Source organism: Aulonocara sp. 'chitande type north' Nkhata Bay, linkage group LG5 (assembly GCF_057382095.1).
Source record: "Aulonocara sp. 'chitande type north' Nkhata Bay isolate Kocher_YH1m ecotype deep benthic linkage group LG5, A_spYH_male_GT1.1, whole genome shotgun sequence".
Classification (NCBI taxonomy): Eukaryota; Metazoa; Chordata; class Actinopteri; order Cichliformes; family Cichlidae; genus Aulonocara; species Aulonocara sp. 'chitande type north' Nkhata Bay.
Genome location: NC_141348.1, coordinates 17,776,299 through 17,793,716, shown reverse-complemented (window position 1 = coordinate 17,793,716; position 17,418 = coordinate 17,776,299). Strand labels below are relative to the sequence as shown.

The 17,418-nt window shown below is 42.2% G+C and overlaps 1 protein-coding gene across 2 annotated transcripts; it reads right to left on the bottom strand.

The window, feature by feature from the left end:
* Positions 1-309: 309 nt before the first annotated feature.
* ubap2a (ubiquitin associated protein 2a) lies at positions 310-12,747 on the bottom strand. 2 transcript variants are annotated; one of them, XM_086291769.1, is made up of 27 exons: positions 12,606-12,747; positions 10,665-10,802; positions 10,281-10,358; positions 10,005-10,115; positions 7,734-7,896; positions 7,566-7,646; positions 7,419-7,482; positions 6,969-7,066; positions 6,741-6,799; positions 6,575-6,645; positions 6,263-6,422; positions 5,878-6,148; positions 5,451-5,755; positions 5,019-5,245; positions 4,529-4,814; positions 4,100-4,139; positions 3,802-3,976; positions 3,480-3,531; positions 2,874-3,192; positions 2,660-2,751; positions 2,494-2,544; positions 2,287-2,380; positions 1,792-2,208; positions 1,585-1,689; positions 1,444-1,511; positions 1,165-1,356; positions 310-1,062 (listed from the first exon to the last, which is right to left on the bottom strand). In XM_086291769.1, the coding sequence occupies exons 2-27, from the start codon at positions 10,758-10,760 to the stop codon at positions 967-969; spliced, it is 3,771 nt and encodes a 1,256-aa protein (XP_086147895.1). In that variant the 5' UTR covers positions 10,761-10,802; positions 12,606-12,747; the 3' UTR covers positions 310-966. The 2 variants fall into 2 exon arrangements, with proteins under 2 accessions (XP_086147895.1, XP_086147896.1); XM_086291770.1 differs by lacking the exon at positions 12,606-12,747 and adding an exon at positions 12,068-12,491.
* Between the last annotated feature and the right edge of the window lie 4,671 nt (positions 12,748-17,418).

Here is a 17,418-nt window from a genome sequence, read left to right as displayed (position 1 = left end):
TGCACTTTTGTAAGCGCAGGTCTGGACAGTGGCAAAACCGTTGTGGACTTTCAAAGTTGCTGAAAGTCAAAACAGAGTGTGGCCACTGTGTTGTAAGATCAGTAATCTATTTAACAAGGAACAAAAATGCTTAGTTTCTGCTGAACTGCTTCAAACGGTGCCGATACCCATACTTCCTGTTAAATGTTAGCCCTGAGCAACATTGTTTGATTACACATCAACAGTCCTTTGTTGTCATACTTTCCAAGTATCAGTCTGAATTCATAACCTCCAAGTGTAGTAAGCAAATACTGATGCCAGATCGATAGAAACTGTTCATTAATTTTAATTTGGACAACAAGGATTAAACCAATGTTAAAATGACATCAAATCCAAGGCCTGGCTGGTCAAGCCAACCAACTAGTAAGAGTCAGGGAATGAGAGACAAATGGAAGGAAACGGGGTAAAAGAAAAGTAGCTATCAACTCAAGTCACCCTCAATATAAGGATTCACAGATGCGGGAGACCAAAGTTACAAAAAAAATATTTCTTCTAAAATTAAAAAAAGGCTTTTGCCATGAAAATGATGGGTATAATCTATGTACATCATTCTCAGTTCATGTATGCATACAAAAAAAAATCCACATCACAAGATGCTTGTGTTCAAGTATATTCACCATCTTCATCTCCATGATTTAGCATTCTCATCTTTCCATTATTTTGAAATAAAATGTCCTTCAAAATAAAAAAAATGCAGAAAACCACATTTTATGTCCTACCAATACATATATACTGTATAAATACATACATAAATATATTTTACATACAACAGCCATAAATTTGAAAAGGGGATATACAGAGCAAAGGGGAGGGGGGTGGTGGTAGTGTGTGTGTTTTAGCTTGTGTTGTAAATCGTTTGTCCCTCTATGATCTTGTCAGTCAGATATACTGGTGTGGTGCACGCACACATCACAGGTGTAGTCGTTCTCAGTTGGCCCAGTAAGGGGAGCTGCCGTAGCCCGACTTGTTGACTTGGCTCTTCTGCTGCAGGCTACTGGACTGGCCGCGCTGGCTCGGACCACCCTGAACATCAAACATAAATAAACAGGTAAACATCCCAAAACAGATAAACATGTATGAAGTGACAAAGATGAAACCCAGGAGACTGCTGGGAAGTATCTGTACCTGTCCATCCTGAGCAAGATGGTGGTGCAGCAGCTGTGAGTGTGGTTGCTGGTGAGGCAAGATGTGGAGGAATGGGGCAGGTGCATAGCCTCCAGGAGCTGCTCCAGGGTTCAGAGGCCCTGGACCCCCCAGCGCTGATGGCAGAGTGAAGGGAGGAGGGGTTCCTGCATGGAAACCCTGCTTATCAAAAGACTGCAGATAGAGAAGAGATGATTTATTAGTAAAGGCACAAACAGCACAGCAACACAACAGGGTGGGTGTGCAGCTGACATTTGTCACCTGGGTCTTATTGTAAACACTTCCACTGATGTCTGGCACACCGGAGTTACTGGATGTCACTGAGACCCCTGGTAGAAAAACAGTACAATTAAAACTTGGACTTTAAAAATTCAAATTAGCAACAGTGTCTTTTCTTTGTACCTTTCCCGGGGCCAGTAGCAGCAGATTTGGCTTGTGCCTGTGAAGAGGAGTTGTACCCTTTACTGTATTCCACTCCCGCCGGCCCTGCTGTCAGCTCTTCGTACCCTGGAAAAGAAAACATCTTGTCTCATCTTGTCAAACAAATCACAGTAACAACCCTGCTCGACTTGCCAGTGCTGACAGGCATTGGCATCGGTTTTTAGGAACCTGAGCTGAAGGTGTGCTGGCCATAGCCGCTGGGCTGCTGCTGTGTCTGCTGCTGGAAGGGGCTAGCCGAAGGGTTTCCCAGGCCGAGGCCCATGCTGTGCTGCTTGGCCGAAGCTGGTCCTGGCCCTCCAGGAGGAACAAACATGGTGGGGCCATATTGGAAGGTAGCAGCACTAGGTACGGCACCGGGCACTCCAGGGTAGTAAGGCAGGCCTGTGTAGCTGTAGCCTGGCGGCAGAAAGGCCTGCTGACTGCTGTGGTGCTGTGGCTGGCCCTGGGGCTGAGGCTGGGCCTGAGGAGGCTGAGGCTGCGCCTGGTTCTGTCCTTGGCTCTGAGCCTGGGGAGGCTGCGGCGCCGCAAGGCTTGTGGGGGGAGCTGGGGAGGTGGAGTCATTCCTGCCAAACTTTGTGACTTCACCTAGCAAAAACAGGAGAGAAGTCAAGTGAGAATAAACACCGGATTTTAGGATTTCAGCCAAGAGTTAAGGTGCTTTACCTGAGTAAGGGTTGTTGGCAAGGCTCCCGTCTCTGCCGGAAAGAGTTGCTGCGGGGCCAGGGAATGTTATTCCATAGTAATCCTGCAAAGAGGGCTAAAGGAAGAGAAGAGGATCAGGAGAGGATCCACGACAACCTAAAAATCTGAACAAGCACTAAAGAGATGACAAACAAAGAGTTGTCCCACAAGCGTAACAATTCATCTCACCATTGGCAGTCTCGACTGGAGCATATGCAGGTCCTCATAGCCATAGATCTGCTGTGAGGCACAAAAAACAAGAAGGCTCAGTCACACATCCTACAGAATACTGCATGTGTAAATACAAAAGCCCAAGCACACAAAAGTGACTCTGGATCTTAGAAGGTCTACTTACTGGGTAAGCAGGCAGCAGCCCCCCCGGGCCCATAATGTACTGGTTGGGCAGTAGAGGAGGCACACCCTGGGACAGGTTAGGAGGAGCTTTACCTGTCAATACAATAACACACATTTACTTTAATGTACATCTAAGGGCTCCAATTAGAGCCACTTAAAAAGGTGGTATCATGGAGCCAGTGGTATAGGTGAAAACAATGCCCTTAATGCATTACCAGTGGAGGAGGAGAGCAGGGGTGTAGTCCTTGGAGCAGAGAGGTTGGATGTGGCAGTAGCTCCATTGGAGCCAAGTCCCAGTACTGTACTGCTGGTGGCGGTAGCAGCTGAGTGAAGTCCGCTCGTACCAGCAATACCGCCAACTGTGCTGCTCATGTTGTTGCCCATGCTGGGCATGTTGGACAGGTGGCTGATGCTGCTGCTACTGTTGCTGCTGTTGTGGGCTGAGTGGAGTGCTGAGGCTGTGGGTTGGGATGACGTGTAAGAGCCAGATGAGGGAGCCAGAGAGCTCACATTGCTGCTGTCAACACTGGTGTACTGTAGACAAAGAAACAAAAGAAGTGGCTTGAATTGAAGTAGTTCTATTCGATTTATTCTGCAGATTTCATTTCTTAAGGCATGCTGCCTATACTGGTTATTAAACTGGAGACACCCAGATGGCAGGGGGTCCTTTACCTAGGATTCCCTCCCCAAATAATCAAGACATTTATGCTTTTAAGCCTACTTTGGCTTTATTTTTATTAGGACTTTGGCACATCAGCCTGTTATAATTCCATGTTATTAAGCTGCAGAGGAAATCACACAGAGAACAAACAGGTACTTACAGTGTGAGAGCTGGAGCCCAGAGCTGAAACTGAGGAATGACTGCTGACATGACTGCAGAGGGAAGGCACAGTGGAATGTGTGATCATTAGCAAGTGTACAAGGAGGCACTACAAGTCAAGAGGTTGGTTTTTTGTTCGTTTGTTTTGTTGTTGTTTTTTTAAAGATGACACACTGAGAAAAAAAAAAATCTTTCAACCATTTGGAAGAAACAGCAGGCAGATGGTAACGGGTACCCAAACAGTATGTATTCTCTTTCGGAGTAGGGAACACAAATGTCTAAATTAAAGCTATACTAAGTTACTGTGTGTGTAAGTGTGTCACCTGTTGAGTGAGTTGAGTTGGCTGACTGAGGGCAGGTCCGCTGCCAGGCCGGAGAGCGTGGTGGAGCTGTGTGGAGGCATGGTAGACGGTAAATGGGAGGAAGGAGCTGAGGCGCCGTTGGTGCTGATGTTCATAGACGGTGACTCTGGTTTTGGTGTAGAAGAAGCTGATGAAGCTGAGATTGGGAGTACATAATCGTGTAAATAACCTGAATGAGCTTAGCCAAATGAAGAATGTTGACATTTGTAAAGAGCAACAAATATGCATTCAACTGACCAATTAATCAAAAGTAACTCACTGTCCAGAGCAGCAGAAGTCCTCACACCATTCAAACCGTTCTGGTGGTAAGAAAATATAGAGCAGCTGTGTTTTCATTCACTGATAACAGATAAGAACGTTTACAGCATCTACAAACACACTGTATCAACAAAACTTGAATTCAATTCAGAGTTGACATTATTTGGCAAGACAGTGGAAATCAACCCTAAACAAATTTATCATGTTTGACAGGAAGTTAGTATGAGACTGAGCAAATGACTCATGACCTGTAATTTCTGAGTGACACTGTTTTTACAACAGGAAGTAATACTGTCTGGTTGCGTTGATGACCAATGACCTCAAAGATAGAAAATGGTCAAAGATTAATTTATCCCCCCTCTCCATTCAAAGATTACCACCTTTGAGGACAGATTTTGTGAACTACTGCTCATTAGTCCCTTTTACTCACCATCACTGGCCCCGTGGCCTCTTTGTTCTGAGAAAATGCCAGTCTTGTGTGAGGGGGCATGGTCCCATCATAGCTCCCCCCCACCGTGGAGAAGGGAGATGAGGAAGGTACAGAGGCGGAGGTGGTTGAGGTTGTTGAAGAGGAGGAAGGAGTGTTGGTTGAGCTTGCGGTCCCTAACGATGAGGAGGTGAGACTCGGCAAAGCCACTGTGGAGGAGTGATAAACTGGCTCTGATGAGGAGAGGGGCAAAGACAGGGCCACCGAGAGAGGGCTGCCCAGTGACTCACTGCAAGGCACCAAAATGAAAAGTACAGATAGGTTGACAGTTTAAAACTTTATGTACCATTTTCCATTCTGAGTCATCTATGATTAAATCCATCTTTTACACAGTATCTGACATACACAGTGTTCTGGGGATACATCTTGTTAAATGCGTCGCTCTTGCATTGTTTTAGAAAGATTTAATAAGTGATCAGAGGCGACACAGTACCTGAGCGGTTTAGAGTACAGGCTCGTCTGGCTCTGTGCCCCCGGTCCTGTTGCAGGTGGTGCTGAGGCAGGGGCCGACGCGGACTCCCTCGAAGCTGCACTCACGCAATTATCCACGACTCCAAATTCTGGCAACGCCGATTCCGAGCCAAAGTCTAGCGCTCCAAACTGGAGGTTCAGTCCAGGAACATCTGCTGAGCCTGGCATCTCTACTGCAGTGGATGGGATCTTTCAGAAAGAAAGTGAAACAAGTTTTAGCACCTGGATATAAAGTGTGTAAAACTGATGACTTTGGTTTGACTCAAAATTAAAATTCTAATAATAACAGCACACTTAAGGATAAAAGAATAAAAATAAAACCCCATGCGGGCCATAAGGTTCGTGAGTAACTAAGTATTTATCTGAGAGCTTAAGGCCATTGCTATCTGTTTACCTTTGACGTGGGAGGTATCCTTCGTTTCTGGCCTTTGAGCTGTACCCGTTGCTGCTGTGTCGTGCTGTTGCCCTGAGGGTCCAGCCCTGCATTCGGGGCAAGAAGTTTAGCACCAGCAGGAGCCATCACCGGGCCTGCCTGTGCTGGAGTGCTGGTGTGTTGGGGAGCAGGCGAGGCTGAAGCAGATGGTGCTTGCTGTTGCGATTGTGGACTCGTCTGACGCGCCAAAGGCAAGGAGGGGCCCGTGTGCCTCTGAACCAGCTGACTCAGCACAAGAGAAGGCTCTGGCTGCAGACCAAACTCACCTGCGGATTCACAACAACCAGAAGGAGCCGGGAACAGATTTGAAATAAGTGAATATAAATGCTTATGTAATAAACAAAAAAGAAAAAAAAAGTGAGCACCACTTTTCCATTTGTACACCTACGGCTGTACTGTGAGGACAGTGAGGTGGTGTTGGATTCTGAAGTCTTCATGTCCCAGCTAGAGGAGGAGGGTGGAGGTACAGGTGCTCCCAGGCCTGGCAGTCGACCAATAGAAGTGTTGCTTCCTTGGCTACTGACAGGAGGGGTTGCCTGGGATGAGGAAAGCTGACCCAAGCCAGGACCCTTCAGCTGTTCCAGTATCTGAGCTCCAGGGCTGGCCTGAGTCCTTTTAGCCTGGCCCAAGTCCCCAAAACCAGCTCCCAGCACTGATGACTGGCACAGAAGAGGAGAAAACAGAGTCATCAATCTTTGTTTCTGGATCTCTGTACAACACATGGCAGATCAAAGACCATGTGACATGAGAAGGAGTGTAGAGTGTATTTTTACCAGAGCAGCATGTGCGTAGCTTGTGCTACTGGTGGCACTGCGGCTGTGGGGCTGCTGCTGGTGATGATGGGAGTTGGTAAAGACCAGACTCTGAGAGGAAGAAGAAGGTGGTTCTCTTGCTCCAACCACAGGCTTCTGCAGCAGAGAAGCGAGGTCCAGACTAACAGACAGAGTCCATTCAGCCAATTAGAAAATATATTACAGCAAAAAAAGAAGAAGAAGAAGAAGAAGCAAAAATTTAATATAACATCTCTTAACAGGAAATTCTTGACCCCCCCGCCCAAGAAAAGTGTAAAATATAAAGTTACGCACCTTTGCCCAGGGGTGATGTGGTTCTCAGCAGCAGGTGCACATGAGGAGGTGAACACTTTGGTCTCTGAGAGCTGCAGAAGGACACAAAGACAGACACACAATTGTTACACCATCAAAACATACCTGCTACTACCAGTCTGTAATGTGTGACACTGTGTCAACTCACACTAACATCCTCACTCCAATCCTCAGCTGCCCAGTCTTCCAAAGTATTCCTCCAGGCAACTAGAGGACAACCAGTAATAAGTGAGAAGTGCAGACAGAATAAGCAGGTGTACAAGAAGCAGTATGCAAACTCTGATAGGGATAACGGTCCTGTCTGCTCTGTGGGCACACACCTGGATATATAAGCCATGAGCTGTTTGTATGTGAATGTGTGTTCTCCTGAGCTCACCTGTTCCATCTGTGCTGTTGTTGGTCGTTGTGTCCCAAACCTCTGTTTGTGTGGTCCCTGTCCGAGCCTCTGAGGTATAGTCAGCAGGATTGAAAGTCCTGGAGAAGATTTAAGGAGACAAATACTGAGACAGACACACAAACACACACACACACACACACAAAAAGTGGTTTTCTAGTAATAGAAGTAATAGAAAATACTGCCAGATGAGAATGTGCATAGTTACAGGGTTTTAAAAAACCTTAACAACAGGCTTTTTTCCCCCTCCTGGCTGCTTGGCCTTCAGATTTCTGTCAGAATGCATTTATCCTGTTAGTTTCTAAATGAAACATCTTCATTCTCATTGAAAACGTATTAATTTTCACCTAAAACTCTTAGAAGAATGAAACTGTGTGTGTGTGTGTGTGTGTGTGTGTGTGTGTGTGTGTGCGCGCACGTGTTCGAGCATACCCCATCCCCTGGGCTGAAAACCTGCTTCCTGTTGGTGCTCTCCCTCGACCTCGAACTCCAGATCCTGTGTGATAGTCACACAAAGGTTAACAACTTACCCTCAAGTGTTCGCTATATTGACAGTGCTGTGTTGGTGCATCTGCTCACCTCTTCCACCTTTGACCCTCCGACCTCGATCCGAGCCTTTGTCCACTGGTGTCACCTCAACACCGTTCTCCTCTGGACGTGCTATGTATGTAGAAACAAAAAAGAAAAGTGACTAACATGAACAGTAGGACAAACAATACTGAAAATTGAAAAACTGAAGTTCCTTACCCTGTCGGCTCCGACTGGCCCCCTTGCCTTTGCGGTTGCCAGTGGCACGACCCTTGCTAGCCTCCCTTTCGCCCTTCTTCTCCCGGTTCTCCTTGTTCTCCTTGCTTTCTGATGGGCCTTCTTTCACCAAGGGCTTCTTCTTTCCCACTGTTTCCCATGAGGTCTGAACACAGAAAAGGATTTTTTTAATTAAACAATGACACCTTAAATAAACAGTACTGGATTAATAACATAATAATAATAATACATTTTATTTCAAAACACCCAAGCAAATAAGAGCAAATAAGACAAGCATAAAAACAGGAAATGAACACAATAACAAAACAAAGTTTAAGAGCATGGAGAAGTTATACAGAGTAGGCTATCTTGAACAGGTGAGTTTTGAGGGTGGACTTAAAACGGGGGAAAGAAGTGATGTTTCTGAGGTCAGGGGGTAAGGAATTCCAAAGTTGAGAGGCAGAGCAACTAAAAGCCCTGCCCCCCATGGTAGTAATAAGACAAAAGGAAGGAACAGGAAGAAGAAGAGAAGAGGAGGATCTGAGGCACCGGGATGGGATGGAGACCTGTACCATATCAAAGAGATATGGTGGGGTAAAACAAGATACCAGCACTGAAGCATTCAAAAGCAGCTTTAATTTAAAAGGAAAAAGGAAAAAAACAAAACAAAAGATACTGAATAACATTTTATCTGTGATTGCAGCTGCAGACAGCAGCAATTATTATTGTGAATAAAATGAAGGGTATTTTACATCCTTTTCCAATGAGCTACTGATGGCAGACTGCCCAATTTAAAAGGTAACTCCTAGGTAGTGTTTTCAATTGAGGTTTTAGGTATTTTAACCAGCTCTTTAATCAGCTGCTTACAGCCCTCCTTCACCACCACTTAACTGAATTAGTAATCGCAATCCCCTCTTGTTCTTCCCGTCAAATGGAGTGCAGTTAGCGAGTGCTCCGGCTATGCCTGGTTAAACTGTTTGTTTAGTTTTGAGTCACACATGCCTTCTTAGGTTGATTCTACTCAATGGTATGTTTTTGCTTCAAGTGGTGAAACAAGTTTGTTGTTCCCACCTTTAGCAGGAACAGTTTTTTTCTTGAGTATTTTGCCAGAGCATTGTGCTTTGTTGGAAGTTACCAAAGTAGTTCCCTTTCTTACTAAAAGCCTCTCACTGTCAGACATGTTTGAGCTTGTCTGCTTGTCCATGCTGGGAAACCTAAGTCACGGCGTCCTCATATCACTGGTACCGTGATATGGCACTTTTGTCGTATTATAGCAGATGATATGATATGCCACAGGCCTAATGGTAACCCAACATGAACTTGTGTATTTTGCTCCAAGACATGCCATGCCAGATATTAGAGGGCACTGAAAAACATGAAAAAGAAAGCTGCGATGTTGACGATTTTTGACCACCCCTATGCAGTGACGTGTAAATAAATACAATAAATACCAGAACAATTTTCCTTATTGTGAAACTACTCCTACAGCATAAGAAAAATGTTTCAGAAGCATCTCTTTCTTTATGACATAGTGAACAGTACAGGTTTCAGATTACGTAACAATGATAGCATTACAGTAGAGACTTCCAGGTAAGATGGAAAACCAGCTATTTGCTATTTTTGGGCTTCCATGAAAGCAAAAACAATACTGATAGTCGAGCCTGACAGTCTTTCCTCAACATCTGAGCCAGCTGGTATTTTTCAAATCTGCTGAGACGTTCAGACACAACACCCAAGTGCTTGCCAGGCATTTAGTGGCCTGTTTGACCTTGCGCTCGGAACAGAAGACCAAGAAAAATTTTGTACAACAGTTCATGATTTTAAAAAAAAAAAGTCACACAAGTATTCACAGGGACACAGCGCAGCTTAGAGACTGATGTTAGTGGATATGTGCATATCTGACAGAGCTCAGATGACACTACTTAAATTCTATTTTAACCAATAAGGTTCTCTTCAAATCCAGAGCAATGGCTCACACTCCACTTTAAGAGTACATGAAAATTTGAAAGTGACAGTACTGAACATTTCACTATACAGCCTGAGTATACACAATGATAGCAGCTAGCAAACCCTGATGATGCCATTAAATGACACCAAAATGTTCATGTTTCATTTGTTTTAAAGTTTCAGCAACTTTTTCTCAATAAAAGAAAAAAAATATACATCTCAAAAACCATCAAACAGAGGCTGTTATGAACAGTCAAAAGCAGATTAAAGGCTCTATATGTGTACTTTGCATTTATTCAGTTTATTTCACCTAAAGTTGTCATTTACCATGTCTGTGTTGCTCTCCAGGAGGAAGTTGATGGCTCTGCTGACATCCTCATTGCAATCATGGAGCGCAACCATGCACTCATCCTGGTTTTTCCCCGTCACTTCCATCAGCTTGGTTAAAAAAGAAAACATTAGAAAACAAGATTAGTAATGTCAAATGATAAAAACAAATTGCACAATGTAGATTAACGGAAGAACATGAAAACATAGCCTGATTCTCCCTAAGAGTCTGACATAAGCCCCACACAGTCTGACAACTACTTAAGGGTCACTAACCTGGTTAACTTTGCCCTCAAAGTCAGCATCATTCTTGTCATAGATCATCTGAGCAAGCCGGATCTGCTCAGCAGTAGCCTGTAACACAGAAACAATTGGACAGCTTTTACCAAGAGAAAAATGAGGAATAAAGTATGTGAAATATAAAGAGAATGAATTCAAATGTTTGTTTTGTTTTGAATTGTCTGAAATCACTTTATATTGTCACAATATAAAGTGCATGATTGTGAAGCTGCAATCAAAACAAAAGAAAATACTTTTCAGTACTGATCATCAGATAAATTGCTTGTCATGGTTGTGTTGGGGTTTGGTTTTTTTTGCTTTTTTTCCTCTTAAAATGTCAGCATTTCAAAGAACTGTGGTTTTAGGTATGCAGTGGCTCACCTGTATTTGTTTCTGTGGTTGTGATGTGTGAGCGGAAGCTGGCAGCGCTTTTTCCCGAGGGCTCCGGGCCTTGTCGCCGCCCAGCGAGCTCATCATATACAGTATATACAAAACTCTGTATGTACAAAATAGAAAAATCTGCAGAAGGAAAACACAACATGTGTTGATGAGTGAACGGAAAGGAAAATAACACTGCAGTTACTGTGTTGCTAGAATAGAGCGTCAGTGTTTGTTTTTATTTTTCTTGAATAAGTCCGAATGCCAAAAGTATGTGCTGTGGGTATACCTAAGCCTTATTGGACAAATATGAATACTCCCCTTATGGAGGCTGTAAGCCCCACAGTTGGCCTGGTGACGCAACAGCTTTGCTGAAAATCTGGGTCAAGGAGGGAAAGCAACCCAGTGTCCTCTTACAAACAGCACAGAACTCTGTGTGTGCGAGGCAGAACAAACACTACACACCCTGACCCCACACCCCTTGCTTTTCTAGACAGTTTAAAGCAAATTTGTTGTACACACTCCAAGCACCAAACTTCTGCAGTGAAATACTGAATTCTTCTCTATACTTCTATAGTCCTGTGCAATATAGATCTTGTTTTACATTGGCACCAGCTAACATGTTTTTAAAAGCACATAGTAAACAGTATCAGAATCACTTCCACAAGGAGGGCTTTATTTACCCATAAGCATACGGCCAATGTGACTTCTCAGTACTCTGTACTGCAACGTTTACCAGTGAATTTTCACTAGTGTCCATCATAAGGACGACTACAGATGTTCCCACTCTCCCACTTTGTTTTATGTCAGAGAACAATAGCAAGTGCCTGAATGACGTTTGCAAATACAAAGCTGCCATTGGCTACTGGACTGAACAAAGCTTAACGCACAAGGACGACCAAGCTTCAAAAGGAATTTTAGCTTTTAAAAAAGCAAGAAAAAATAAATATATTTCTGACTTTGGGAATATATGAAGTATATATAATAAAAATATTTAATAAAAAAACTATATGATAAAAATATTACTACATCGCAATTACGGTTATCGACAGTCATGGCCACAAACGATAACAAAACAATAATCCACTAACAGTATTTCGCAATTCCTACTATATTTATGTTGGTAACCAGAAATATCAAATCAGAGACAAGTTCCACGAAGCCCCGTGTTTATACACATTAACTTATATCTGTTTACAAATGTCTAAATTATATTTATCTACAGGTTATTATTCCAGTAACGAAGGAAGCGGAGGGTTGTTTTGAACCAATGCTAACATTAGCCCGCTGCTGTTACTTATATTTCGAGTTTAACAATGAGACACTTTGGTAACGGCTAACATCCCATATCGCTCTTTGAAAAATAAATCAGATTCACGTAGCATCGTTTTAGATTGAATACTGACCGACTTTGTGCCTTTGGTGTTATGGTCCCCTTTGTCCTCGCTAGCAAGAACTGAAGTTAGCTACCAGCTTGCTAACGCTGAGACCGTAGCGTCGATAGTGAGCAAACGATGGAGTGGGATCGCGGATAGCTAACGATGCTATCTAAATCTGGTCCAAGTTGATAGCCAACGGCGGTCTAACTGGCTTCTTTAAGCTTTATAGGCATTTAAAGGTCCACACCGCCATGTTATGACAGTTGCCTTTAAACCAGACGTGCCGCAAACATGTAAACTAGACGCTAACCAAGCTAACAACAAAGGTACACGAAATCTAAAGCAAAGGCCTCGTAGCGAAGCACAATCCCATCCCGACATTGCTCGCCGGGAAACAAGACAACAGAAAAATTGCGAAAAAAACATCCTTCACAACCTCGAGAAAACGAAACAGAAAAGCCAGCGACCCGGTGCGTCACCAAAAAAAGACAACAAGCACGTAATTAAAATACCCGAAAACACACAAACCTGAGTTGAAAATCGCAAGAAAATATGTTTTTATTACCTGCTAACACGCTTCACTCGGCCAGCAGCAGACAGGATGATCACGTGACGCGTGGTGCCGCGGTGGATGCTCATCTCTCGTCTCCAGGTCACAACTAAACTTCTCAGGTTTTACCATCAGCGATGTCCAGCAAAAACGCAGATTTACTGGATTTTTAATCGTGGTGTGCTTTTTGAAGACGCACACAGTTACGTATATCAGATAATGCTATGATAATGTACATAAGTGCAATGATATTTGCCAATCGCCTACACGTTTGACATATTTGTTTATAAGGCATTAATCTCGCCAGAGTGTCAAGTTTACATTATTAAGCTATAACTGAGCGAAAGTGATCAAATGTAAGGCTGGATTTAAGGGCATAAAGCGTCTGCACTTTCACATTGCTTACATCTCTTGCCTGTGTTTCTTTGATTTTGATTTCTCTCCCTCACTTATTATCTGGAGAATTTTCAATTTGCCATTTTTCACAGAGTTAACGTCATCTCTCATCTTTCAGCTAATGTGGAGGCAGAATTCATCCATATGCGCATTTACGCACTGTGCCATGTACGCAAACTGTTCCTCTTTGCAATGCTGTCTTTTAAAGTTAGATTCAGACATCAATCTAGACATACTGTAGATCTTTTTGAGCTCCATTAATTACAGCATTTTGACAGACATTTCACTGCTGAATATTAGAAGAAGAAAGCAAACTACACGAGTGTGGTGTTTTGTACTGAGCTGTATGACTTCACTTATGTTCAATATGGAACGATTTTTGACTGAAAATCTTAAACAGTGCAAATCTTACAAATACACATGAACTGTAAAAATAACTATTACTGGCACAGCAGGTATTTTGGTGGTTGGCCTTATTGTATGTGTAATTGTAAGAGTTTCCCTTTAACGGCACAGAAATTTGAGAGGAAAATATTTAAATGACTCACACAACCCTTATTTACTGGTTTGCTGCACACTGCCTAACACTCAATTTAACGCTGAAAGAAGCAGATGTTACTTTGTTTGTGATATTCGTCAAAGCTTGAGAGTTCATTTCTTTATAATGAGAGGGGGAAATGTTATCAGAGTGCGTAATTGTGACAGGTTGATAGCTGTGAACACAGTGCTAAACCTTTGCTCTGTCCTGTAACACTTCACCTAATCCAAATGCTGAGTGTTTACAGCTGTCTCCCTTTCTGCCCTTCATTAATAATACCCGTAGGTTACTTTAGCCTGTTTACTTTAGTTCTCGCCTACTTTAATTCAGAATTCAAACGTGTATGCATGTCTCAGGAGTGCGCACAAAGAGCAATTTACATGTACTTTGTTGTTGTTGTCTGCTTTTTTTTTTTTTACTTCTCTCTGTCACACCCATAAATACCATGAATCCATCAAAATATAGCAAATATGGCAAAGTTTGACTGTGTTAGTGTGTTGGATTAATGCATCACTCTTAAAATATGCAAAATTGACTTCATAAGTTCCATCAGCCTCACACAGCCTGTAGAAAAACAAGAGCATTGTGTATTTACGCACAGTAACAGGGGGCTCAGGATCTGAGGGTAAATAATCCCCCCCATATGAACATGTCCATTCTTCATTGGTGACTCTCTCAAGTTCCTCCTGATTTGACAGTCTTCTGGCATGGACCTTGGTCTTCAGTTCATCACACATATTCCTTCTTTCTTGACGAGATTCCTAGTTCCAGACTGACTAAAGCATCTCCACACCATAATACTCCCACCATTGTGTTTCACTGTGGGGACGGTGTTCTTTGGGTTGCTTGCCCTTCTTTCTCTAAACATCAGCAGCATTTCTTTGGCCAAAGGACACACTTTATACTATGCATAATCTTTCTCTAGATTGACCTTAGCATACTTGAGTCTGGTTTGAAGGTGTCTCACCTGCAGAAGTGGAGTTTTTCTTGGTCTGCAACCTCGTAGTCCAGTCCTTTGCAGGGTTCTAGTGACGGTTTTCCTTAAAGCTACAATGCCTGACTTGGCTAAGTGACTCTGGAGTAAAGGTAAGAAAGATGCTAAAACTTGAAGTAAAACTTAATGTACAGTGAATAACTGGAATAAATGTCAAATATATATAGGAGCCTTTATTTCACAATCATAGCCAACAAATGAACAACCATTAGTGGCTCCTTTTAACTTTGTTTTTAATTTAGCTTTACTGTCTTGATGGAATTAACCATAGATGCACAATCATGATAACAATGGCAAACCATTGCCATACCTACCAGGACCATAGAGCGTTTGCTGCTGCTTCTTCAGTGGTGAAAAATAACTGTTTTGGCTTGGCTGGAGTCTGCTGGAGTATAAAACTGTGAAAATGAAAACTGTTGAATGCTGGAAAAACTGAAAAGCCAGCGCTCATGTATGAGGATTCTATAAAGCTTTGCCAATACTTCCAGGGTTAAGAGTCAAGTTACAGGAATAAGAACAAGCCAGCCATACTTGAGGCTTCTTTTGAATATTATAGTGAAATCTGCACAACAATCCAGTCTGGAATGGAAAACATCCATTTGCATCATCCTTCATCATCTCTGCCTGCTTTACTACATGTTTTTACTTAACCACCAACTGCAACCTAGATAATGTCCTTTAACACTATCACAAGCAAACAAGTCTCTAACAGCTGACAAGAGTGCCACCTGGTGTGGTTCTTTGATGCAGTCCCCCATCGTTTTCTAGGTGTGACATTATTTCAATCACAGAGGCTCTTCTGCATACACTTTCCTGTTCTTGTACTTTCTTCATTTGCCATTTATCATGCCACAGAAATAGGATGAGTAAACACTAATGCATGTATTTCATAATAAAATCAAGGTAAATGATTAAAGTGAGTCTTTTCTTGAATTTTTATTTTCTAATAAAGGTGATTTATTCTTGAATGAAACCACTAGCACCCTTATCTATCTGTATCATCTTAACACAGGGAGTCACGTTCAGTAAAGCTCAGTTTAACTTGTTCGGCTTTTCTTGCTTATTGCTATCAACATGATCAGCATGACTGGTTGACATAGCTTTAAGCAAATACATCATATGACTGAACTTTCTTATACACTTAACACATTATGCAGAGAGGCAGAGATATGTAGAAATATGATTAACTGTGTTTAGTGATCTCCCCACCCTTTGTTCACAAGGACGTAGAAACATGTTGGGGGTTATAGAGGAAATTAAAAGAACAACATAAAAGTGTAATGGAAGGGTAGAAGGGCAAAAGAGGGTGAAGAAAGGAATAAAAAGTAGAGGGGAAAAACAACAATCCCCTATGAATAAGCAATAGGCAAGAGTGGGAAGGGAAAACTTTTTTCAAAGAAAACAAAGGGAGACAGGATGAAGAAGAGAGGGGAAAGGGTTAATAAAGGATGGAGGAGGATGGGAGGAAGGAGAAGAAGAGAAAGGGTAAATGGAGAGAGAGGGTGGAGGGAGAGGAGGCTACTCTTGTCCAGACTGAGCTGAAGAAGCAGCAAAGTGCTGCTTATCATTTTCAAGCACAGTTCTTGTGGATCTTTTGTCTGTGCTTCAACATTTTTTATCTTAACGCTCTTTCTTCTTTTTTTAATATTGCTCTTACTTTCGTTGCTTTGTGCATGTCTTCATATCTCTGATGTACTTTTTTACAGATGGCTTATAACTCCTGCTTCCTCCTCTCCATGTGTACACTGAGCATCTTTAAGTGTTTATGCCCATCCTCGCTTCTCCTCCTGCATTTCAGTGTTTCTCTCTTGTACTTTGTTATGCAGTCCTTGGATCCTTCAGGTGTTCTTTCTGTTTCTTGATTTCAATGTTGTTGTTTTGTTTTTGTCCTTCTTTGTAAAATACTTGCAAATCTGTATTTTTCTTCCTAAAATCTTGGATATTTGCATCTCTTTGCATTTCTTCCTGTTGTTCCTATGTCTGTAGGTGCAGTGCTTCATTAATCATTACTTGCATATCCTCTATAACTGCTTGGTCCTGTTGGTTCTTCTCCCCAAAACTCACGAAGAGTTCATTGAGAATTCAGGTTTTAAATTTCAGTTTCTATCACAAGTTATCCTTTTTGCATTTTGTGCTGGCACAAACAAGTTACTAAATATTGTCACTAAATCTCATGAGTTCTGATCGTTTTTATCTTTAACTTTTTTTGCTGCAGTAAGTGACCTTTCTGCACCCTTTACGTCAAGAGGAAATCCTCTAGGTACTTATGTCAAGTACAACCCCCCCAAAACACAAAAGCACATTACATCAATATACATCCTATTTTTTTTTATTATTTATTCATTTTAAAGATTTAATAGCTTGTTTTCCCAAAATGTTTATGTTACAATATCCTCAAATTCAGCCATTTGTAAAAACATTCATGAGGTGTGTGTATATATTTAAAATAAAAAAAAAGGGGGGGGGGCATCACCAAGTAGACACATCAATCCACACTTTCTCAGACACGTACATAAAAATGTATGCAATTGTCCTTATGTATTTTACACATACATATACACGTTTATATATAAAATACACTTCAAAAGTGTTGGTTATTTGTTCAATTGGTCGTAATTAGGATTTTTTTTTTTGTCAATCATTATCATGAAAACTGGAGAAAAGTTCCATGAACAGGAAACCTATGATTGCCTGTGGCAGTCTTTCACAGAAAGACTTGAAGGCAAAAACTAAACTCAAGCCTACCCTGCCTCTACCAAACAAAAGAAGAAGAAGAGCAGATTCACCCGCTCCTCAGTACAAAAAAAAAAAAGAGGAAATAAAAGTTTTACAACTGACAAGTGTATGTGCCTGCAGCATTTAACTCCTCATAGCTGGACGGCTGAGAAGACCAAACTGAG